Source organism: Felis catus, chromosome A1 (assembly GCF_018350175.1).
Source record: "Felis catus isolate Fca126 chromosome A1, F.catus_Fca126_mat1.0, whole genome shotgun sequence".
NCBI classification, from domain to species: Eukaryota; Metazoa; Chordata; class Mammalia; order Carnivora; family Felidae; genus Felis; species Felis catus.
Window position 1 is genome coordinate 135,751,130 of NC_058368.1, and position 25,404 is coordinate 135,776,533.

The 25,404-nt window shown below is 38.5% G+C and overlaps 2 protein-coding genes across 7 annotated transcripts in view; one reads left to right on the forward strand and one right to left on the reverse strand.

The window, feature by feature from the left end:
* CDK7 (cyclin dependent kinase 7) overlaps window positions 1-25,123 on the forward strand; it is a 64,012-nt gene extending 38,889 nt beyond the window's left edge. The window contains exon 12 of one of the 5 annotated variants that reach the window (XM_045061683.1): window positions 23,887-24,735. In XM_045061683.1, coding sequence (XP_044917618.1) covers window positions 23,887-23,951 — 65 coding nt within the window. In that variant the 3' untranslated portion in view covers window positions 23,952-24,735. Of the gene's footprint in view, window positions 1-3,325; window positions 3,555-3,751; window positions 3,993-22,709; window positions 22,938-23,886; window positions 24,736-24,991 lie in introns of those variants that run through there. The other 4 variants (XM_045061687.1, XM_045061697.1, XM_045061717.1 and 1 more) reach the window with 4 other exon arrangements.
* CCDC125 (coiled-coil domain containing 125) lies at window positions 1,657-25,139 on the reverse strand. 2 transcript variants are annotated; one of them, XM_019835116.3, is made up of 11 exons: window positions 24,830-25,139; window positions 22,287-22,345; window positions 20,728-20,814; window positions 19,866-19,943; window positions 19,078-19,163; window positions 12,322-12,404; window positions 10,634-10,749; window positions 9,783-9,890; window positions 8,452-8,626; window positions 3,989-4,125; window positions 1,657-3,143 (listed from the first exon to the last, which is right to left on the reverse strand). In XM_019835116.3, exons 1-11 carry the CDS (start codon window positions 25,137-25,139, stop codon window positions 2,835-2,837), a joined length of 1,548 nt encoding a protein of 515 aa, XP_019690675.2. In that variant the 3' UTR covers window positions 1,657-2,834. The 2 variants fall into 2 exon arrangements, with proteins under 2 accessions (XP_019690675.2, XP_044917613.1); XM_045061678.1 differs by lacking the exon at window positions 24,830-25,139 and adding an exon at window positions 23,192-23,321.
* Window positions 25,140-25,404: the final 265 nt, after the last annotated feature.

The following is a 25,404-nucleotide window of genomic DNA, read 5'->3' on the forward strand; positions in this document are numbered from 1 at the left end:
GCACATGCTTCCTGTCCTTGTTAGCTGTCAGTCAAGGCTTTTCCCAGCTTCCTAAGACAGTCCACATGCCTTATCACATGGCATTCTCCATCTGTAAGCCAGCAGCCGTGCTTAGAATCTTTGTGGTTTTCTTGTCTGCTACCAAAAAGGGAAGTCTGTCTCAAAAAAAAAAAAAAAGGTCACCTGATCGGATTATCCATATATTAAGGTCAATTTACTTGGGATTTTAATCTCTTTATAGCAGTACCTAGATTAGTACTTAAATAATCAGGATGGGAATCATAAAGTATGCATTTTCAATAATGTTGATATTGCCATATTTCCACTGTGTTCCCAATAGCTATTTAGTTCTTAAAAATGAAGAACTCTCCACACCCCACCCCACCCCATCCCAGGTGCCTGGGTGGACCAGTCAGTTAAGCATCTGACTCTTGATTTCAGCTTTTGATCTCAAAGTGATGAATTCAAGCCCCACACTGGGCTCCTTGCTGGGTATGAAGTATACTTCCCCTTATCTTACTCCATATATAAAAACTAACTCAAATTGGATCAAAGACCTAAACTCAAGACCTAAAACTGTAACAACTCTTAGAAGAAAATATAGAGGAAAGGCTTCATGACATTAGATTTGGCAAGGACTTCCTGGGTAGGACCCCAAAACACAGGCAAGAAAAGTGGGGGGACAAAAGACATAGGGCATCTGAGTGGCTTAGTGGGTTAAGTGTCTGTCTCTTGATTTTGGCTCAGGTCATGATGGGTCCTGAGATGGAGCTCTGTGTTGGGTTCTGCACTGTGTGTGGAGCCTGCTTGAAATTCTCTCTCCCCGTCCCTGTCTCCCTGCCCCTTGCTCACGTGCTCGCTCTCTCTCTGAAAAAAGAAAAAAAAAAAAGACACTGGACTATGTCAGCATTTAAAACTTGTATGTATCACAGGAGTGTTAAGCAACACAGTGAAAAGAACAGAAGAATATATTTGCAAATCATATATCTGATAAAAGATAGCTCAACAATAAAATATTTTAAAAAATGGGCAAAGGACTTGAATAGACATTTCACCAAAGATGATCTAGAAATGGCCAGTAAGCATGTAAAAGATGCTCAACATCACTAATCATTAGGGAAATGCAAGTCAAAACCACGGTGACATACCCCTTCAGACACTTTGGGATCACTACTGTATATTAAAAAAAAAAAATCATAGAAAGTAATAAGTGTTGGTGAGGATGTGGAGAAATTAGGACCCTTGTGTTCTACTGGTTGGAATGTAAAGTGGTGTAGCTGCTATGACAAACTGTAGTCTTTGCTTAAAAAAATTTTAAAGGCATTTTCATATGATCTAGCAATTTCACTTCTGAGTTATATGCCCCCAAAATTGAATGCAGGTTCTCAAATATACACGGTCATCAACACTGTATGAATGTATTTGTTTCCCCTCATCATCTCTAGCACTCACAGAACCTTTGTGATTTTTCCTAATTTGGTATCTCATTATCATTTACTTTTTTTAAAAGTCTGCTGTTGAATAGTTCCTCACATTTGCTTACCATATATAATCCCTCTTTGTGAACTGTTGATTTAGATTCTTTGTCATTTGGGGAGTATTCCAAATGTTAGCAGTTTAAGCATCTGCATTTTATATAATACACATATACACACATTAAAAAAGAACATTTCTAGCTTTTATTGTTTTTTACACTTAGATATTATTGAACATGCCCAAATCTTTGCTTTCCTTACCTTTTATTTCATATTCAATTATTATATGTATTAGTTCTGTGTATACTCTTTATCATATTCCATTGACCTGTTGGTACCACACTATTTTAAATAATGTAGCTTTATATTACTACCAGGACAATGCAATTTAATGTCTAGTAACAGTAGTTCCTCATCATTACTCCTTTTTTCAAAATTTATTTGCCAAAGTTCATCTTTTATTAATATTAAAGGCAACTAAATGTTCTTGCTTTAACACAACTATAAATGGTTTCTATTTTATATTGTTACTTCATTTTACCTGTTGTTACCTCATCTATAAGTAGTATTCAATGTAGCCATATATCTTTTTTTTTTTTTACTAGAGATCATAACTAAAGTTTTATAAAACTTCTAAAACTTCTGACAATGTAATGCATTTCCTTTGGCATAATTGTGATTATTACTAATATAGCAACATTCCCAGAAGGTATTAAAGATTTTACGCAATACCTTAAAATTCAGCATCAAAACCAAAGAATGGTATAAGTGCTAGAATTCTGCACAGTTCTGGCTCCAAAGTGTCATCACACCAACAAAAAAAGAAGCTATAAAGGTAACTAGCAATGCTTTGAATATACTTCTGCCAAAGTCCCACCATGATAACTTTTTTATTGAAGTTAACTTAAGGAAATTATTAGTTGTAACCTTTCTCTGGCAAATGAAAATCCTGAAAAATAGCAATAAAACAAGATACATGTATTTCAAAAATTATGCAGCCACTCCTAGGCATTGTTATTTCTTAGAGCATTAATTTATATTGTTGCTTAAGCCAAAGATCCCTTTAGTCAATCAAAATAGTTTAATAACTTTTTTTTCTCAGAAATCACTTTCTTGTTTTTAAGATGTTGGCAAATACTGAAAATTTAATAAAGCATACTAATGTAATTTATAAAATCCATCAACACAGAATATTAATAAATTTCTTGTAGAAAACATTTGAGTATTTAAGCTACCTTCTAAAACTTAGAAATACCCATAAAACATACAACTTCTGAAGATGTAGCAACATTTGTACAGTCCTTTTTTAAAGTATCATAATATAAACAGCTCTCAGGTCTGATTTCAACTGATTTATCTTCAAAACATGATATTTGATGGCAAAGAACAGGATCTTTTGAGAGTTCTTGTGTAGTGCTGATCTCTGTGAGGGTGCTGGATTGAACAAAGACAGCCCACAGAACTTAAAATGTGAACACTTGAAAACACAGGATCATGCAGTACAGGGAATTCTGAAACTTTCCCCCATGCATTTTTTAATGGAAAATTGTCTTTCACAAGATTTTTTTCCTTATTGTCATTTGAGGTGGTGTCTTTCTCTTCTAATGCCCGAGCAAGCATGTAACTAACTTTTCTTTGATGAGCCAGAGCTTCTTCTTTGTCATTCAGCTACTTGGACAAAAAATAAAAATATGCCAATTAGTCAAAAAATCACAGCATATAGAGCTATAATCAGACTTTTTCTCAGAATGTTCTGTCTTCAATCTGTTAAGTCAGTCAATGTAAATACATTAAGTTAATCTAGCGATACCCAAGTATTATGACTGAGGACTTTTTTTTTTTTTTTAAAGGAGGAACAGAAGTTTCCTTCTGCTGAAACTTTTGTAGGTCATCTGAAGAGAGAGGAAAAACATACACGTGGTGTGTGTGTGTGTGTGTGTGTGTGTGTGTGTGTGTGTGTGTGTGTGTAATATCAACATGTAATTACCCCTGCAAGAGGAGGCTGAAGTTCTTTATATGTGAAATTTTTAAAATATATTTATATGTGAATAAATGACTTTAACCCTCTTGTATAGATAAGTATGTTCATATAGCATGAGTCTTTTAGTTTAGTCATATGAAATAGGGATAATGATTCAAGATATAATGTGTGAGAAAGTTGCCTTGTACATTTTAAAAATTCCTGAATTAAGTAAAAGGTCTTGTCATGGACTGTATGTGTAAATGCAGATGACAGAGGTACCTGCAGTTAATTACAGGGAGCCCCCTCTTTTCAGAGGTGAAGCTTTAAACTTGTACAGGAAGAACATGGATGGGAGAAGTGGGAAGAGCATGCAGGGAATTTAAGGAGATGAAGATCAAAACTGGAGGATGGTACCTCAGCTGAGAAAAGGGCATAAAAGGCAAGTACAGAGTACTGAAGAACGGAATTTTTAAAAAAAGAGTTGAATTAATAGGAAACAAAAAGATTAGCTTAACCACAACTTCTAACAAGAGAAAGCAAAAACACTGACCAACTCTGTTAGCATCTTAAAGACTTCCTGAGGATTATCCTGGTCTTCAGTCTTCTTAGAACTGTTTTCTGAAGGGAGCATACCCAACAGTTTCTGCCCTAAGGTCTTCTTACTTCCTTGTGATGGTAATCCTAAAACTGAACATGCAAATCAACTGAAACATAAAAACCCTTACTCATATACTTCCAGGAAAAGAGGTAAGTCTGAACCAAGGATAATTCATTTGTAAATCAGTCAAGAGGTGGTTCTCTTCTGGAGAAGTCTGGTGAGTCAGGCATCAGTGTAGTGGGAAGAGAACACAGACTTGAGAGGCAGGATGGCAAACGGAGGTTGAGTGGGTCACAGCGTAAGGACCCAGAGCAATGCCCTGCCTGCCGCTCTACTCCTTGGCTCCCAGTGATAGCTTCCCTCAAGAGAGCATGCAGCCCACATTACCAGATCATCTCAGTCTTCCAGAGGAAGCAGCAATCCAGATGTGTGTGTGAAGTCTTCCAGTGTTAAATGTCAGCCACTTAACCAACATTATTTGACAACACTATGTAGACCCAACAAAACATGTCTGCAGGCCACAAGTGGTCTCTAAACCATACAAATCCTGCATTAGAGGAGAAAGACCTGGACTTGAATCCTCATTTAGCCCCGTACTCAGTGACCTTGGACAAGGTCTCTGTGCTTTTTTTCTTGAATGAGAATAATAGCCTCCATGCTTCAGGATTGCTGTGTCATTAAATAATAGAGCATAGGGGCTGGGAGAAGGGAGTGGACAGTTAGTGTTTAATGGGTAGTTTCTGTTTGGAAAGATGAAAAAGTTCTGAAGATGGATGGTCTTGATGGGTACACAACAATGTGAACGAAGTTAATGTTATTTAAATATGGTTAAAATGGGGGATGCCTGGGTGCCTTGGTCTCAACTCAGGTCTTGATCTCATAGCCATGAGTTCAAGTCCTGTGCTGGGCATGAAGTCTACTTAAAGTTAAAAATGGTTAAAATGGTAAATTTATGTATATTTTAGCACAATTAAAAAAAACAAACAAACATGTAGCCCAGGTACTGACCTAATGTTTAAAAGTCCACATCTTGAAATGTGTACACTGATGTTCTTTATAGAAAGGGTGCAGTTTTATAGCAGAAGGTACCAAAATTGTGGATTTATACAAAGAAAACATCAAGAATGCCTTTGGAATGCTCTGCAAATGGTCTAATGGAAAACTGAGAACAGATAAAAGACAGTTCCCTTTCCACCCAATCCTGATAAACCACAGCCACCGGGGCTCACTCACTGACCTCTTCCTCAAGCAACTTCGACAAAAGGAGAAAAGCCAGACAAGTTGAAGTGCTCATTAGCTTTGATGAGTGAATGAATCTGCATCTCTATTTGTAGTCTTAAAAAAAAGAAATATGCTATAACCTATCTCTCAGAACTCGTCTAAGCTGCCATATCAACAAGAAAAGTTAATGTCTTCTAAGATGTTAACCACATACAAGAAACTGACCTATGGCAACATCCTGTCCCTCTTCAGATTACTGAAATCCGTGAATAAAATGAATCAGTCTTGTCGCTAAGAAACTGACAAAGAGTAGGGGCACCTGAGTGGCTCAGTCGGTTGAGCTTCCAACTTCGGCTCAGGTCATGATCTCACAGTCTGTGAGTTCAAGCCCCACGTCGGGTTCTGCACTGACAGCTCAGAGCCTGGAGCCTGCTTCAGATTCTGTGTCTCCCTTTCTCTCTCTCTGCCCCTCCCCCACTCATGCTCTGTCTCTGTCTCAGAAATAAATAAACATTAAAAAAAAGAAACTGACAAAGAGCTACTGACACTTGTATGGACTTGTAAAGGCCTTTCGGAGATGAATCAGTTATTTTAAATTCTGCTTCCAGTCTCTTCAGGGCCTTAATGGAAAACAAAGATCAGGAGCTATATCTATCAAATCATATTTTTAATGGAAAAGTTTTTCGAGTTTGTCATTAGCTAAGAAAGGCAGTCGTTCTAGAATATAAAATGAGTATGTATTCAAGTGCTGAAATGAATATTAATCTACCTCTTAGGAAAAACCCATTTTGTCTGTCTAGCACTACCTTTTTGGCCAACTTCCATGCACACAGTGGGTGGTCTTCTGTGCAGATGACAGAATGTGGCAGGCTTTCATAAGATTGTTCTAACCATGCCTTCCCCTTCATTTTCTTTCTCCCATAACTCTTCTCATCTTCCATCAAAACAAACAAGCAATTAAATTACACTTCCAAAGGGATCTGCCTTCAGTTCACATCACAGAACACCAAGGTTGTGCTTAAAGAGAACACCTTTGAAAATTCGGCAGTCCAGCTCCTATCAAGGGCTTAGCTTAGGACCTACACATTTGTGGTCCTTGAAAGAACTAGGTATTAACATTTTCCGTCAATTCCTAAAAGACTAAGTATATGGACTATGTTTGCATATTTGCCTGGCAGAATCACCTACATTGAGTTGGACACTAAGGTTATACCTTTGGCCTTTATCAAGGGATTATTATAGATAACAGCCATATAAATGCTGATTTTATATTTATCATAAATGATTGTTGGGGATTTAGACATTACATTAGCCAGCTCAGGGATTTTTGTTGTAAGTCTCATGTCAGAAAACCATTTTAGAAATTAATTTTAGGATAGTGTGGAATGCCTCCTTAAGAGTCAGTGTTGAGAGTTAGGATTTCCTGTGTTGCCCTGACTTCCACCTGATAAACAGTCTAAATACAGAAGTCTTACGATCTGCTTCTATCTACTTTCATAGTTCTTGTTTATCGCTTCCTTTTTTATTTCCCTATATTTTATTTTCCCTATATTTTATTTTATTTTCACATCACTTGACCTGTATATTATTAGGAATATGTACTACTTGAGAAAAAATTAAAAATAGGTATCTTATTAAAAGTTTCGTTTTTAATATTCTAAGACTCATATTTCCAAAGTTCATCTGAACACAAGAAAGATTGGAATTAGGATTATTGGTTTTGACATATTAGAAAATATTTAGAAATATAGTCATCTCAGAATTTCAATATTAAAACATCTAAACCTACAAATTATATAATCTTTCTTGACTAATAAAAGATTACAAGTTGGAATTTTAAATTGAAGCAGTATGAGTTGCACTGAATAATACTGATGAATAAAAACTGATACTGAACATTTAGAGAAACTAAATTTCTAAAAAATAACAGCTACTTTGATTTTATTGGATGATCTACTTCCAACTGTCATTTTTATTCTGTTATTCCATTTTTATATATTTTGTTCACACCAGTACAATACTGAAAAATGGCCATGAACTTTTGATAGGTTTGTGAAAAAAACCTAACCCTTAACTTGTTTCATTTTTATAAAAGTATTTTATTAATATTTCCAACTTAAGATTTTTCCTCTACTCCTCCATCTCCTTTTAGAATCCTACATTTCAGCAAAGTTTAATTAGACATACTTAATGTTTGGGTTTCACTATTTTTTTAAAAATTTTTTTAATGTTTATATATTGAGAGACAGATGGAGCATGAGCAGGGGAGGGGCAGGGAGGGAGGGAGACACAGAATCCGACGCAGGCTCCAGGCTCCGAACTGTCAGCACAGAGCTAGATGCTGGTCTCAAACTCACAAGCTGTGAGCTCATGACCAGAGGCAAAGTTAGACGCTTAACTGAATGAGCTACCCAGACACCCGAGTTTCACTATTTTCATTATGACGTCTAGGAAGTTTCCCTTTAATCACATAGCACTCATAAACTTTCCCCACTAAACATGTTCTTATTTAAATGAGATAGTTGAGGGGCACCTGGGTGGCTCAGTCAGTTAAAGGTCTTTTTTTTTTTTTTAATTATCTTAGAGAGACAGAACACGAGCAGGGGAGGGGCTGAGAGAGAGGGAGACACAGAATCTGAGGCAGGCTCCAGCCTTCGAGCTGTCAGCACAGAGCCCAACACAGGGCTCGAACCCATGAACAGTGAGGTCATGACCAAAGTCAGCACTTAACAGACTGAACCACCCAGGCACCCCATGGCATCTGACTCATGATTTCAGCTCAGGTCATGATCTCACTATTCTTGAGATTGAGCCTTGTGTCTGGCTCTGTGCTGACAGCTTGGAGCCTGCTGGGGATTATCCCTCTTCCTCTTTCTCTCTGTCTCCCTCCCTAACTAGTGTGCACACACACTCTCAAAATAAGTGAACAATTTTTTTTTAAGTAGCTTAAATGAGATAGTTGAGTAGTAGAAAAGATTCTACTGTTTTATGGTTTTGGTGATCCCAATATTTCTTCTGTATATGTAACGTCCAGTGACCCCCTTTCTTCCCATAGTTGCTAAATTGTGTAATAAATCACAACTGTGATACTTTAATTATATTCTCCTTTCATTTAACGGTGCATAGTCAACTTTGATTATAATCAAAAACAACTAAAATTGTACCTGATTATTGCCATTATAATTCATATTTACCATCCTCCTTAAGGTGCTTCCAATTTATCCATTTTGTTGCTTTTTTACACATTTTATCCATTTGTGTCAATCTTAGTGCCTGGTCATTTTTCCTCATTAATTGTTGCTCAAATGCAATTCTGAATGCATCTGCCATTATGTAAGCTTCTTCTTTACTCTTCTGCAAAAGTCCCAACTAGTTTTGAAAGAAAGTTGGACAGGTGTCATATGCAAAACTAGAACAATTCTTGCCTGAATGCTAAGTAACATTAGCAAATGTAGTCTCCTGCCTAGCATGTATCTGTCAGTCTGATCTATTTCATGTGCTTAAACTAATTAGTACTTGCTGATTCCCCTCTACAGTAGCTGCCCACTCTGAACTAGATTACCAGAAATTTCCTTCCTGGTGCCCGATCATTCCTTGTTAATCCACTTCTTGGACCTTACCTCATTACCACAGAAAGGCCTTGTGTGTGACCTGCCCAACAAGTAAGAAATGCATGCCAAAGGCTGCATTTCCATTCTGCCTTGGGCCAGTCTAGACAGTATCACTGAAAATAATTATGAATGTCACCTTTTAGATACGTGCCATAACTGACCCTGACTGATCTTTGTAATCTTATGCTTGTCTTAATGAACTGCTAATTTTTAGCTGTTATTTTTCCTATGTCTGAAGACTTGAAATTCCATACCTTCAATAAAGGTAAAATACTTTTTAAATTATGGTCCATGTTTGTATTTGTTATTATAATTAACTATAATGGCAGCTGTCATTTAAGTGCCAGCACCTGCATGGTGCAGTGCTAAACATTAAATGTCTGCCTCTTCTATTTCCGCAAAACAGCCCAATAACTAGTTATTATTCTCTGTTTTAACATATGTGTCCAAACCCACACACGTAGAAAATACTAGAGCTATGACTCAAACCTAGGTCTGGCTGGTACAAAGAAAGGTCCCTTCAGTGTACCTTGCTGTTTTTCTGCTAAGCTTCATGTTAATCTCCCCATTTATCAGTGTTGTGGATCCTAGTGATTTTAAGCATGAGCTTTTTCCTCTAATTATAAATAGAGTAATTTGGAGACCATTTATAGAGAAAAGAAACATAAACTTAGGAAATATTAACTATAAACTTAGGCAGACAACTTTATGTTGCCATAATATCATGCCAAGTACTATTTGTATTTTGGAACCATGTAAATAAAATCAAGTTTGTACGTTAATTCTATCACATAAAAGTAAGCCTAAGTTCCACAGCCAGTGACTACTAAAAGGAAGCTAATTATTGCAGATATTTCCCTTCTATTAATAGAGAAAAAAAAAAGCTTTTAGTGTTTTGATAATATGGTACTTACCTCCTGTTTGAGCTTAAGAAGCATTTTCCGAGCCGACGCCGCCATTTTGGCACAAGCACAGGGACTCCCTCCGGGACCATGGCAAAGGCAGGCTCCGAGGACAGCAAGCTTTAAACCCGAAAACATTACTCCCATTACTGAGGGTCGCACTACCTAGCTGCACACAAAAGCAAGGGCACTTACACACATGCACATTTATATTCGAGCATGCAATTCAAAGAAATTGGAAAGAGAAACAAAAACAGAAGAAAATTGACAGGCGGATTTCAGGATCCAACCACAAATGAGGAAAAAATGTTACTACTTGGAACAAATCCATAAAGGAGTTCTACCTTGCTTCTTTTCTTTTTCCAAAACTTCTAAATTGGCACCAGTTTCTATGGTCTGAATCCCTGCCAGGAACTTGAAGTAATATTAAAATCTACCTTGTCGATTTGTGAATGAGCTTAGCCGGGCTGCCCAGCATTTACTCCTGCCAGCTCTCACCAGGGAGAGGTGCATGCTTAAAAATGATGAATGAATTTTAATATGTCAGGAAAATAATCATCCCTCTATTTCTAAAAAAATACTTGTGATTGTGTCATGTGAGACACAGCTAACACAGCTTATGCTAAAACTATAAAAATAAGAAATGGGGCAGGAAGTGGCCAGCACATGTCCTAGTGTACCAGAATGTAATGCATGGACCCAGTAAGGTTGAGGAACTGTCCTGGGGAAATCAATGGGCCTCTCTTACCCTCAGTCTCAAATTGCTAAGTATAGTGCTATTCTAGAACATGTCGCAGACGGTGACGGGGAAAAGGAAAGTAGAAAATCTCCCTCTTGTTCATCTTTCATACCTGCCTACCTACCTCAAGACCTGAAACCTCTGTAAAACCACATTTATCACGGCACTTGTGTTCCTGAGCTGCCATCTGCTGTTTGATCTCCAGCATGGCGAGGGCCTCCAAATACTGTCGATTTAAAACTAGGAAGGGCCAAAGAAGAGAGTGTTAGTTACGCAGTCTGACTCCGGCCTCACCTAAGCTACTGGTTACACCAACATCATACACTCACTTCTTACAAGCAGTGCATATGTAGACACTGCCTACCAGAACTGCACAGCCAGAAAATCTGATAAAATAGTGGGTATCAAACGAGATAACAGATACTTAACATTAGATGAAATGTTACTGTATTTAATGTGGAAGTGTCCAAAGTCTGGGCTTCATTTGCTCAAAGAAAATTTGTAGGATTTTCAAAGAACATACAAATGCAAATTATTTGCACTTGCTAGATCTTGAGACCACCAGATGGTGAGATCTCATGCATTAATGTCAAATGGACCAGCTATCCAAACTCTATTAGACTGCTATTATGAGTTTTCACAAGTTCTCAACCATTTTTAACAAGAGCGGTCCTACTATATCCTGGAACAGAAAATCGTGACTTCTCCCCGACTTGTTGCAGAGTGAGGTGGTAGAGAGGGAGTGGATGTGGTTATAGGCTGCTGCTTTCCTGAACTAACCTAACACAGGTGAAATCTCCCATCTGCTCTAATCACAGGTATGGAGAAGCACCATTTTCTCTGTGCAGTTCTCACCCAGGAGCTCTGCCACTATTCACTTACTAGACTACAGAAAGTGCCCCTCTCAGGCCCATGACCTGATTTAGAACTTTGTCTCCTTCAAGCCACTACTTTAAAACAGTTTCTGCTAAGAAGGAAAAAACAACACATCTCTTAAAATTATATAAAAAGTTGATGCCATCTTAATATTCTTAAAACATCTTGGAGGCGCCTGGGTGGCTCACTTGGTTAAGCGTACGACTTCAGCTCAGGTCATGATCTCATGGTTCGTGGGATCAAGTCCCACCTTGGGGTGTGCACTGACATTGCAGAGCCTGCCTGGGATATTCTCTCTCTCTCTCTCTCTCTCTCTCTCTCTCTCTCTCTCTCAAAATAAATTAATAAACTTAAGAAATATATTCTTAAGATACCTTAATATTCTTTTATTAACTTTTGTCATAAGGTGACTTATTACATAAGGGGTGTGTGTGTACACACATATAGGTAAAAACTTTCAAGTCTGTAGTCAGTATCTTGAAAAAGCAAGAGTGCTAGTATTAGCCTTAATACTATTAGAATACATTCCTACTAATGTCCCCCCCCAAAAACATGTACTTAGGTTTCTCAAATATGAGGTGCTCTGCCATTTTGTTTTACACTGAGTAGAAAAACAAAAGGATAACGGGAGAATGGGGAGAAATGCTTACTGGATACAGGGTTTTACTTTGGAGTGATGAAAATCTTTTGGAACTAGATAATTGCGCAACATTGTGAGTGTTATGAATTATTTACTTTTGAATGGTTAATTTTGATATGTGAATTTCATCTTAAATTTTTTTCATTAAAAAAACCGTAATGATGCATTTCTTGGAAGTACGTTACTTCTAAATAATAGCACTTTGTCTGTTGATACGTATGTTCTTAACATAGGACACTAAAACTGATATTTTAACATATTCTTAAGCAATCATCAAAATAATGCTCTTCACTTACGTGCATTTTCCGACTTCAGCATTTTAATTTCTTCTGTTTTCACATTCAGAGTTTCCTTGAGGACTGCATTTTCACAGTTTAGCCTGGAAAAAAAGTACCCTCCAAATAACTAAAACATTAACATTTCATTGTTTTTGTTGTTTTAATTTTTTTGATGTTTTTATTTATTTTTGAGACAGGGGAGACAGAGCATGAGCAGGGGAGGGGCAGAGAGAGAGGGAGACACAGAATCCGAAGCAGGCTCCAGGCTCTGAGCTGTCAGCACAGAGCCCGACGCAGGGCTCGAACACATGGACTGAGATCATGACCTGAGCTGAAGTCGGACGCTCAACCGACTGAGCCACCCAGGCACCCCTAACATTTCATTGTTGAATGAGAATATTTGTATCCCATAATCAGAAAACAAAAACCCAGATAAAATTTTTCCTACTTCAAAACAAGCTAGAACTTATATGTGTCACAAAACAAAAACAATTTAGAGTGTGGTAAGATTCTGGACATACTCTTAACCCTTCTGTATACTCATCTGAGAAAGAATCAGAAGTATCTCAAATTAAAAAATAAAAAATAATAAGGAGGGGGGCTGCTGGCTCAGTAGAGCATGCGACTCTTGCTCTCAGGGTCATGAGTTCAAGCCTCACATTTGGTGTGGAACCTACTTAAAATAAAATTTTAGGGGCGCCTAGGTGGTTCAGCTGAGTGTCTGACTCGTGATTTTGGCTCAGGTCATGATCTCACAGTTCTTGAGATTGGGCCCTGCATCAGGTTCTGCGCAGGCAGTGCTGAGCCTGCTTGGGATTCTCTCCCTCTCTCTCTGCCCCTCTCCTGCTCATGCTTTGCTGTCTGGTTCACTGTCTTTTTGTGCAGACTTCATAATAAAACCTCTTTTGCTAGTTCTGCTTAATTGAAGAATATCCTAAAAGGCAGTCTACTGACAGGTGCAAATCTGGGTGTTTGAATCAGAATTTTCTGGATTCTGTGCCACGAAAACAAAATACAAAAACCAAGACAACACTATTAAATTGGCATAAATTAAGATTTATGACTTTCTTGGGGCGCCTGGGTGGCGCAGTAGGTTAAGCGTCCGACTTCAGCCAGGTCACGATCTCGCGGTCTGTGAGTTCGAGCCCCGCGTCAGGCTCTGGGCTGATGGCTCGGAGCCTGGAGCCTGTTTCCGATTCTGTGTCTCCCTCTCTCTCTGACCCTCCCCCGTTCATGCTCTGTCTCTCTCTGTCCCAAAAATAAATAAAAACGTTAAAAGAAAAAAAAAAATTTAAAAAAAGATTTATGACTTTCTCTTGAGGAGGCACTTTTATGCATTGCTAGTAGGAATACAAAGTGGTACAAACCTTACAGACAAGAATTTGATAACATCTAATAAATCTACATATGAATTGACCTTTTGACCCAGCAATTCTAAGAATTTACATCAGAAGTACATCTCCCAACAACACAAAAATATATATGTCAAAGCTGTTTACTGCAGCACTGTTTACAACCGCAAGATACTGGAAACAATCTAAGTGCCTATATATGGGAGAATAGTTGAGTACACTATGGCACATCCACACAATGGAGTGGTTTCCTGGATGTATTGTTAAAAAGGAAAAACAGTGCAAAAGAATATGTACAGTCAGCTGTTCTTTGGTGTAAGAAAGAAGGAGAAATAAGAAAACAAACATATCTGCCAATTTGTGCAAACAGAAACAGAGGAATGATAAATCAGAAAACAGTAACTGGTTATCTATATAGATAGTGAGGGGAAGGAAAGATGGCAGGTTGGGAATGGGGTAGGGGCCCTGGGGGGAGAATGACATTTCTGAGTATACCTCAGAATAGTTCTGACTTTTGAAAGCATGTCAGTGTTTTATAAGATCAAAAATAGATCAGACGAGTAAATAAATCAACAAGGATGACGAAACAACTCTAAAACAGAATATAGATAAAAACAAATGAACTTAAATGAATTGTATAACCACAGAAAGAGAAAAAAAACTAAAGTCAGTTTTGAACACTTGTTTTGACTGGATCCCCTCAGGCGAGAAACAAAACTGCAAACAAATATTGAACTCTAGTTAGTAGGTTTGATTTTGCAATGGTGTGTATTAGCAATTCTAAAGCTACTTTCTGCATATTCTTTGACAACAAATAAGTAAACATTGGGTGAAAAGAGCCAGGTTTCTCACTGGAAGTTACAAATATGGAAATGAGCAAGGCTCAAATGCACCCTATGGTGGTGGGTTGCAGTTGAAGATATGGGTGTGAACTCAAGGGTTCTGAACAGAGAGCGATGAAGAGGTAGATGTATATGTCAGTGTGTGCGTGTGCATTTCCAGTCGTCCTCTCAGAGGACCTCTTAGCAATGACTTCCAGTAGCCATAAGCACACCTAGCACTAAGATCTTGATTTCTAAACACCATTCCCCGCTAAAAGGAACAAGGAATCCTTGGAAAGATGCCAATATTGTAAGCATAGTGGCCTATTACCTCTTCTACCAGAAAGCAAGAAAGTGCTCCAACAATAACAGGGAGGTGTCAGAAAGCCACAGGAGCCAGCTTGAAGGGGCTCCCATTGACTGAAGTTGGAAAACTGTATGCAAAAAAGAAATTATGATAGTAACCCATTGAATAATGCAAGAAATCATGAATCCATTTTGGTATAAACAAATGGGGGAGGAAAAAAGCTCTTAAAATGCCAGCAAATAAATACAGAAGGAATAACAGAATTAGAAAATTACCATTTGGCAACCGTCATAGTAATGACTGCTTCAGGCAGAATAAGCAGTGGATCTAAAACTAGTGGGTGAAAATCCGATAAATCACATAATCTCACAGCATCTCCCCACAAGATGCTTACTAACCAGAAGGGGGAAAATAATGGCTTTATAGTGGAAAATGAGGGCAGATACCACCCCTTAACCAAACAGTCAATATTCACATGCGAGGAATGGGACAAATCCACATTGCAGGCTCCCTGATATGATGCACTAATAACACATTGTTTCAGTAGTAATAGTGCCCCAAATGCATAACCTGAATCGAGTTCAGAAACACCAGACATCTCCAATGTAGTATATTCTATAACCACCCTGTCCTCCTCAAAAAATGTCAAGGACAAAGAAGCACTGATAAATGTTCCAGATGTTTTCCCCTTCCTTCGCCCTCCCTTACTCCTCATAGCTGTTTCAGATTAAAGGGGACGGAAGTTTAGATATGACAACCAAATGCAATGCGTGATTCTGGACTGGATCCTAGAACACAGGAATTTTTTTTCTTTTGATATAAGGGTATGTATTACTAGGATAATTAGCAAATCTAAATAAGGGCTGTAGGTTAAACAAGAATATTAGGAGGCGCCTGAGTGGCTCAGTCAGTTGAACCTCTGACTCTTGGTTTCAGCTCAGGTCATGATCTCAGGGCTTCGTGGATTCAGACCCCTCCATCGGGCTCTGTGCTGGCAGCACAGAGCCTACTTGGGATTCTCTCTCTCTCTCTCTCTCTCTCTCTCTCTGCCCCTCCCTCACTCTGTCTCTCTCAAATAAACTTTAAAAAAAATAGAGTATTAGGTTAATGTCTTAATTTTGATCATTTTACTATGGTTATGACAGAGTTATGTCCCTTTTAATTTTTATTTATTTAAGTTATTTTGAGAGAGAGAACATGGGCAGGGAAAGGGCAGAGAGAGATGGAGAGAGAGGATCTCAAGCAGGCTCCCAGCAATCAGCACAGAGCCCGACAAAGGACTCAAACTCACGAACTGGGAGGTCATGACCCCACCTGACATCAAGAGTCAGACACTTAAACGACTGAGCTACCCAAGCGCCCGAGTATGTCCCTTTTTAAAAAACACAAACTGAAGTATTTAGAATAATGAGGCCTTATATGCAACTTACTCTTAAATGGCTCAGATATCTATCTGTATCCACATATGTAACTATAAAGAAGACAGAATGTTAAAGCAAATGGGGTAAAGAGTTCTACTTTGGAGAATCTTGAAGATATACAGGATTTCTTTGTACTATTATTGCAACTTTTCTATACATGTTATCTCAGACTGTATCCACATATGTAACTATAAAGAAGACAGAATGTTAAAGCAAATGTGGTAAAGAGTTCTACTTTGGAGAATCTTGAAGATATACAGGATTTCTTTGTACTATTATTGCAACTTTTCTATACATGTTATCCCAGACTAAAAGTTAATAATAAATTAAAAATTAGGTATTAAAGCCATCTATAATCCCAGATACCAAATCAGTTTATCAGTGACTGACTTTATAATATGTGTATGTTATAATTTAAAGTTACTAAATAGAGGCGCCTGTGGCTCAGTCAGTTAAGCGTCTGACTTCAGCTAGGGTTGTGATCTTGCAGCTCGTGGGTTCGAGCCCTGCGTCAGGCTCTGTGCTGACAGCTCAGAGCCTGGGGCCTATTTATGATTCTGTGTCTCCTTCTCTCTCTATTCCTCCCCTGCTCATGCTCTGTCGCTCTCTCTCTCAAAAATAAAGATTTTTAAAAATTTAAAAATAAAGTTACTAAATTCATACTAATAAAAATTGCTTAAAAGATATATGAAAAACAAATGCCAATGATAAAATAACTTGGAAAACATGGCTCTTACATTGCTTTTTATTTTTTTATGTTTATTTTTTGAAAGAGAAAGAGAAAGCAAGCTTGGGAGGGGCAGATATAAAGGGAGAGAGAGATCCCAAGCAGGCTCCATGCTATCAGGAGAGGGCCTGACACAGGCAGGGCTCGAACCCATGAACCGTGAGATTATGACCGTAGCCAAATCCAAGAGTCAGATGCTTAACCAACTGGGCCACCCAGGCACCCCCTAAAATTTTTTGTTGTTGTTTTTGTTTTTTTTGAGAGGGAGAGAGAGAGAGGGAGCAAATAAGTGAGGGGCACAAGGAAAGACAGAGACAGAGAGGTAGAACTCACCTAATGTGGGACTCAAACCCACCAACCAGGAGATCATGACTTGAGCCAAAGTCAGATGCTTAACAACCGAGCCATCCAGGTGCCCTAGAGTTTTTTTATTTTTTAATTTATTTTTAATTTTTTTTAACATTTATTCATTTTTTTTGAGAGACAGAGACAGAATGTGAGCAGTAGAGGGATAGAGAGAGGGGGAGACAGAATCTGAAGCAGGCTCCAGGCACAGAGCCCAACATGGGGCTCAAATTCACAAACCATGAGATCATGAGCTGAGCTGAAGTTGGTCACTTAACCGACTGAACCACCCAGGCACCCCAAGTTTTTTTTATATTTTATTTTATTTTTTGTTTTATTTTATTTTTTATTTTATTGCCTAGCATTTTTTTAAATTTTTTTTTCTAAATTTATACCCAAATTAGTTAGCATATGATTTCAGGAGTAGATTCCTTAATGCCCCTTACCCATTTAGCCCATCCCCTCCAGTAACCCTCTGTTTGTTCTCTATATTTATGAGTCTCTTCTGTTTTGTCCCCCTCCCTGTTTTTATATTATTTTTGTTTCCCTTCCCTTAGGTTCATCTGTTTTGTCTCTAAAAGTCCTCATATGAGTGAAGTCATATGATATTTGTCTTTGACTAATTTCACTTAGCATAATACCCTCCAGTTCCATCCACGTAGTTGCAAATGGAAATTTTTTTATTTTTATTTTTAACATTTATTTTTGAGAGAGAGAGACAGAGAGACAGAGTATGAGTGGGGGAGGAACAGAGAGAGAGGGAGACACAGAATCCAAACCAGGCTCCAGGCCCTGAGCTGTCAGCATAGAGCCTGATGTGGGGCTTGAACCCACAAACTGCAAGATCATGACCTGAGCAGAAGTTGTGCACCTAACTGGCTGAGCCACCCAGGTGCCCCTTTTTATTTTTAATGTTTATTTAATTTTGAGAGGGAGAGCACGCCCGTGCAAGCAGAAGAGGGGTAGAGAGAGGTGGACAAAGGATCCAAAGTGGACTCTGGGCTGACAGAAGAAAGCCCAATGCGGGGCTTGAACTCATGAAGTGTGAGATAGCGACCTGAGTCGAAGTCAGATGCTTAACTGACTGAGCCACACAGGCGCCCCTAAAGTTTTTTTTTTTCTTTAAGTTTATTTTGTGAGAGAGAGCGCGTGCAAGCTTGAGCAGAATAGCAGAGCAGGGGTGGATGTGGGGGGCGGGGAGGGGAGGAATTCCAAGCAGCAGGATCTCCAGTCTCACAGTGTAGAGCCTGATGTGGGGCTCGAACTCCCAAACAGTGAGATCATGACCTAAGCCACAATCAAGGGTTGGACACTTAACAGAATGGGCCACTGAGGTGCCCCTTACATTGCTTTTTAAAATACAGTTTATAGGGGAACCCGGCTGGCTGGCTCAGTTGGTAGTGAGTGCATGCAACTCTTGACCTCAGGGTTGTGAGTTCAAACCCTACTGTGGGCATTAAACCCAATAAAATACAGTTTATTTATATTATATAAAAAGATAATACTAACAGAAAAATATGGAACAGTGAAGTGGATAAGCAGTAAGAATTTTATAATATTCACAGTTAGCTCAGAGAAGGAGAAAAGAAAGCCTAAGCTACATTTAAATTATACACACTTTATGGGGTGCCTGGGTGGCTCTGTCGAAAGAGCATGTAACTCTTGATCTTGTGGTCATGAGTTCAAGCTCCACATTGGAGTAGAGATTATTTAAATATTAAAACAATAAAAATGTAAGTAAATAAATTATACACACTTTAGAAATTTCCAAAGAAAAAGTACAGAATAAAAATATACAAACCTGTCATATTTTTGGGTCCATGATTCTTCTATATTTTTAAATCTATTCTGATCAAATTCTATTTCCCATTGCAAGACATTTATTTCCTATAGAAAGAAAATAGGACTTTTCATGGAAAATTACTACAAATAAATCATTTCAGGACATTGTAAATAGCTGAAATAAATCATTTAATCATTTAACAGAAATAGGTTAAAGAGAAACTAATTATTGTTCAAAAAGAGTTTATGACATTTAAAAACACGTACAACATGCCTCTTTAGCACTCAAGAAGAGCTTTGCCAAAGCTTACTTACTATGAGAACAATTTCACATTGTTTAGCTTCAAAATTTGCTTCTCAGAACCTAGATTCCTCATCACCCCTACCCCCAACCTATACAGACCCAGAAGCAAAATCCATTCCTGGGAGTGTGAGCCCAGGACACTCCCATCGAGGGAGGGTTCAGGAGGAACAGAACAAGACCTTCCAAGGTGACTCCTTACTACTATTTTCATGACAATGAGGTGGTCAGAAAGAGGGAGGCTCTGCCAAGCAAGCAGAGAAGGAGCAAAAGAAAAGAAAATTTATAGTAAGTGTCAAGCTTCCTACTACCTTAAAATGAGGAAATAAAAGAAATCTTAATTGTTTGCCCATGTAACAATATGTTTTGGATTATAAGTTCCAAAAGGGACAGGACTGTATAAAAAAGCACAACAAACAGACATCCATTAGTCTTGTGGTTTTTAAAGGAAATGCTATTTGAAAGCTTGGTAGTTTGAACAAGTCTACACTAAAAGTGGCAAATACCTTCTCCAAGGATCTCTTTTGTTCCATAGTTTTTTGAAGCATCACTTGAGTATGACTTGTGGCTTTGCCAAATATTGCCTAAGAAAAATAAAAATCATACCAGTATACATTAAATTTCTCATCACTCCTTTATGCACAGTAAGGTTCACATTTTTATTCTAAGACAGTAGAAAACCAGAGAATTTCCACAGAGACCACCTTTTATGGAGAATTTGATAGTTCAAAAGTCAGCAGATCTTCGCTCGGCTCTCCTGATGAATAGAGTGAATGAATGAATGAACTTTCCACACAAAGACTGGTACATGAACAAATAGAGCAGTGTTACTCATAACAGCCCCAAAGAGGAAACAATGTAAGTGCCCATTAACTGGTGAATGGATACACAAAATGTGGTATATCTACACAATGGAATATTATTAGGCAATAAAAAGGAAGAAAGTACTGACACGTGCTACACCTTGCAGGAGCCTCAAAAACATGTTAACTAAAAGAATCCAGACACATGTCGTATCGTTCCATTCATATGAAATAGAAAAGACAAATCCAAAAGACAGTAAGATGACTGGTTGTCTAAGGTTGGGGATGGGAATGGGGAGGGACTGCTAATGGATTAGAGGTTCCTTCTGGGGAATACTGGGGAAATGTTCTAGAATTAGACTGGTTAGTCTAATTAGAGATGGTTATCCAACTCCAGTAAGGATAAATTGTATGCTGAAAACAAGTGAAATTTATGGTATATAAATTTTACCTCAGTAAAAGTTTTAAAAAAATCTACGCCTTCAAAAAAGCTATTTTAAGCACAGATGCTTTTGTTTTAAAAGATAAAATCATACTACCTAAAAATTTAAAAATAACTTCTTACCATGCTTTGAAGAATTTTCAGTGCTTCTTCTTTACCCTCAAGTTGTCTCTGAGACGCCTCAAGTTCAGTTTTTAAAATTTCTACCTCCTAAAGAGAGAAGTAAGATTAGTCTACCCATCTGCAAGACGTGCAACCCCAAATGTGGATAGTTTACATGTAAGCTCAGTGTGCACTGACTCTAAGCACTTTGACCTTATAAAAGAGGTTTGAAATTCCTCCATTGTTCATAAGTGGCCCAGGCAGGCTTTACACTGAGACTCTTACTATCCAGTTGTAACTAAAAGTCCAAATCTTTTGCTTTTATCCTTCTAGACCACACAGCCAATAATCTGAAAAAAATCTTTAGAGCACAAAAATAAGCACATGATCATCCACAAAGCTATAGTAGCTATTATCGGTTGAACTGTCCTCCTCACCAAGTAAAGATATGCCCAAATCCTAACTCCTGGTACTATGAATGTGACCTTATTTGGAGACAGGGTTTTTGCAGATATAATCAGGTTAAAATGAGGTCATACTGGATTATATAGGCCTCAATCCAATGACTGGTGTCCTAAGACGAGGGAAATGTGGGCACAGACACAAAGGGGAGAAGGCCACGTGACAGTAGAGGCAGAGACTGGAGTGAAGTGGCTATGAGCCATGGAATGCCAAGATTGACAGGGGCAACCTCCAGAAGCTAGGAAGAGGCAAAGAAGGATTCTCCTCTAGACCTTCCAGAGGGAACATGGCCAGCTGACATCTTGATTTCAGATTGCTAGCCTCCAGAACTGAGAACAAATCTCTGTTGTTTTAGCCACCTATTTATGGTGCTTTGTTACAGCAGCCCTAGAAAACGAAAATGGTAGCTTTCACCAGAAGTGTCACACACACACACACACACACACACACACACACACACACACACACACACACACACTAAGATGGGCTTCCTCCTTCCCAAAAGACAGGCACCCTGCATACAAATTCCTACTGCCAGCAGGGCCTCAGAGCACCAAGAATACTTTCTGGTCTTCTGATTTCAAAGAGGTTAAAATAAGTCAGCTTATTTCAAGCCTCACGCACAGGGAAGACAGATGGAAGGAAGTTTATAACTGTTCTCTCCAGGAGCAGATTAGAGAAGTAATGAAAGATTAGGGGTGAGAGGTGAATTGGAGGGCATGTTTACGTAAAAAGCTTTCTTGAGAGATGAGGATAAGAAACAGGAGGCCAGTTGAAAGTTATGAGCTTTACACTGTGGCTCATGCAGAATATGTGGAAAGCCAACATTGCCTTCCATACAATTTTAGCATTACTTAAAATATCCATCAGTGGGCTATATTCTCATGAGAATTTTTTTTTAATGTTTATTTAGTTTTGAGAGAGTGTGTGAGAGGGGCAGAGAGAGAAGGAGACACAGAATCCAAACAGGCTCCAGGCTCTGAGCTGTCAGCACAGAGCCTGACGCAGGGCATGAACTCATGAACTGTGAGATGATGACCTGAGCTGAAGTCAGACACTTAACCGACTGAGCCACCCAAGTGCCTCATGAGAATTTTTATAGAAGCCACAGGACTTACCTCTAAAGTATCATGAAGACGTTGCTTTAATTCGACATTTGACAATTCTGAATTAGAATCTATTAAGGGGGAAAAAAAAACACTTCAATACATTCTTTAACTAGAATACAGCACATCTGTTTATAAAATATCAAATGCAGCTTTGTGCCAAGAGGAAAGAACTGTAACAAACCAAATAATGGTAAAAATAGGTAGCTTAAAACATTTCACAAATGAAAAGACACATACTTTTGAATAAAAAGACTTTAAAAAAAGGAATCTCTACTAAACTGTTGTTAACGAATTGGTTAATTATTACATGCAAAACAGTACTTAAAAACATGAATGTTGGTGAGTGAAATAAATTTTGGTGTTTGGCTTAAGTTTGATCAATACAGTGATATGAATATCTAAGAAATAACCTGAATTTAATTTCTTTCCAAGGAGAATGACTAGAAGTCTCCTGTAACTTCAATTATTCTCTCCTTAATGTGATCAATTGACACATTAAACTGAGCTTCCCAGGAGCTTCATTTTCATTGTGGTCTCACTGGCAATAGAAAAACATTAAAGTGGTAAATTACAAGCAAGAAGATTAAGAAGAAGTAAAAGGAAGACAAGATTTTTTAGAAAGAGTATTTTGAGGGACATTAAAAACTTCTCGAAACAGTTTTTTTCTTTGCTGTTCTGAACTTTCACTATGGCGGTTTCCAACGCAAAACCTAAATCTTGGTTTTACTCTAATGACAGGGGCTCCAAGGAGGGACAAGTGCCACTGGTTTGGCAATGACATGTTGCGTTGTAGTAATCCTTGTGGTAGGCAGAGCAAGGGCCCTAAAGATGCCCACATCTTAATCCCCAGAACCTGGACAGACACGGCAAAAGGGACTTTTCATGGATTATCCAGGTGACCCCACTGTACTCACAAGGGTCCTTATAAGTGAAACAGGGAGGCAGGAGAGTCAGTGTCAGGGTGAAGCAGTATGAGAAAGACTTGAACAGCCATTGCTGCCTTTGAAGATGGAGGATGGCGGCCATGGGCCAAGGAATGCAGGCGAGCTCTAGAAGCTGGAAAAGGCACAGGAATGGATTCTCCCCTAGAGTCTCCAGAAGGAATGCAGCCTTGCCAACAACTTGGCTTTAGCCCAGTAAAACCCATTTTGGACTTCTGACCTATAGAACTGTAAGATAATAAATTTGTGTTAAAATTTTTAAGGCATTAAATTTGTGGTGACTTGGAAATGACCTATTAGCAATAAGAAACCAATACAATATCCTTACCTAGGACCAGGCTAATTTGAGATAAAAGTCTATAACCCAACAACACAGGAGCTCATATTTTTACTGTTACATATTTATATCCCAGTGGTTTCCTCATATTTTTATAAAGGTATTTTAGCATCATGTACTGTTTTCAACATCTTGCTTGCAAAGCAGAACCCATCCTCTATACGTGATGAGGAATTAAAAGAATAATATATAAATAATTCCATGCTCATTTCAAGAAGGATTCTGAAAGATGGTGATAAAATCCCCATCTGCTACATGCTTTTGGCAAATCTAAAACCATGTTTCTTACATTATTTTCATGTTGTTCTAATTTGTGTCTGTTCCACTCTAGTGGGGGAAGTTTTACAACATGGATTACAAAAGATTCAGCCAGATAAAAGCTGTGCCACCATGTAGGCATGGAGTCACCCCTGGACTCCCAGCCATTTTGGAGTTGTAACATTCTATCACAATGTGTTCTTTCCTTAATAAATGGCATAATTGATTTTGGGTTATGATAAATTATGATTCATTTTTTGAGGGGCACCTGACTGGCTCAGTCAATGGAGTATGCAACGCTTGATTTCAGGGTTAGGAGTTCAAGCCCCACATTGGGTATAAAAGTTACTTTTAAAAAAGATTAATTTTTAGAGGGAGGATTTCATGACATTCCTAAAATAACCAGAAGCATACATGTTCTGCCTGGAATACTCCTTCCCCAGATAAGTACCAGGCTTGGGCATCAGTTCACTCCAGTGTTCAAAAGCCACCTCCTTAGAGAGGTGACCCTGGCCTGATCCTTGCCTGAAATAGCATGCCCTGACCCCTCCAGATATTCACAATGCCTGCATTTAACTACTGGGAGATTTATTTTTTCTCTCCTCTACTAGAATGTGAACTGTCACATGGAGACTATTTTGTTCACTAATGTTGTTCCCAGAGCCTAGAACTGCCCCTGGCACCTAACAGGTACCAAATAAATACTTGAATAAGAAAAAAAAAAAAAAAAAGATAACGCACACCACTAAATCACACACCCACAGAAGCAAGGTAGGTAATCACTGATATCACTAACATATCTGTATTAATGCAGAATAACTACTGTAGTTCAATTTGTGCAATACTTGGAAATGAAAACATGAGTTACTTTTGTACTATCACCAATCCCAAGAGGTGAATAAAGATGAATTCTCAAAATCCACCACAGTGACCTATTGTCATGTGTTGCAAGGGTGAAGGCACTGATGAAATCCACAGGGGAGAAGAAGGAGGGAGAGGGATCGAGGCATTCTTACCAGTGCTACTTTGTCGTCTGTGGTGGGAAGTGCTGGACTCTTCAGGGTGTGTATCTTGGGAGCTCTTATGCCTGGAATACTGAAAAATGGCACCACTTCTTTCTTCCCTCGTTCCTGGAAAGGGGGGAGGGCTAAAGTTCTTTCCATCCGATCTTTTTCTAGATGTAGACAGATGTGAAACTTGCACTTCATAAATACTGCTGGGCCTTCTCGCGAGGCCATACCCTAAGTCGCCTTCTGCCATGTCATCGTCCTCGGTTTCCCAGGTTGGCACCTCTGCCTCACTCGGCGGCCTCACCACCCTGCTCATCAGCCAGATGCCGTATTTAACATAAGGAAAAACAGGGTATCTGTGGTTAAGAGAAACAATTTAAAAAACATCAGTATAATAAAGTTGGGGTTTCGAGGGGAGAAGAGTTTCTTTCTCTATTATACAGGCACGACTATCCCAGTGATGCATCAGCACACAAACATCTCTTACAATCCGGTTCAAGATGTTTAACATTTAAGGGCTTTTTAGGTAGGAAATGATCAGCCTCTTATTTCAAAGACTGCAGTGAATTGTAAGGAAGCAG

Bases quoted from the DNA above. Each gene is read 5' to 3' on its own strand.
- CCDC125 (XM_019835116.3), bottom strand. From the start codon at position 25,139: ATGAGCAGGGTGGTGAGGCCGCCGAGTGAGGCAGAGGTGCCAACCTGG. The intron at 19,164-19,865 runs GTATTTGCCACT...TTCTTTCTATAG, and splicing joins AAAAGAGATCCTTGGAGAAG to GAAATAAATGTCTTGCAATG. The intron at 12,405-19,077 runs GTTTGTATATTT...CTTTTTTTCCAG, and splicing joins TGGACCCAAAAATATGACAG to GCTAAACTGTGAAAATGCAG.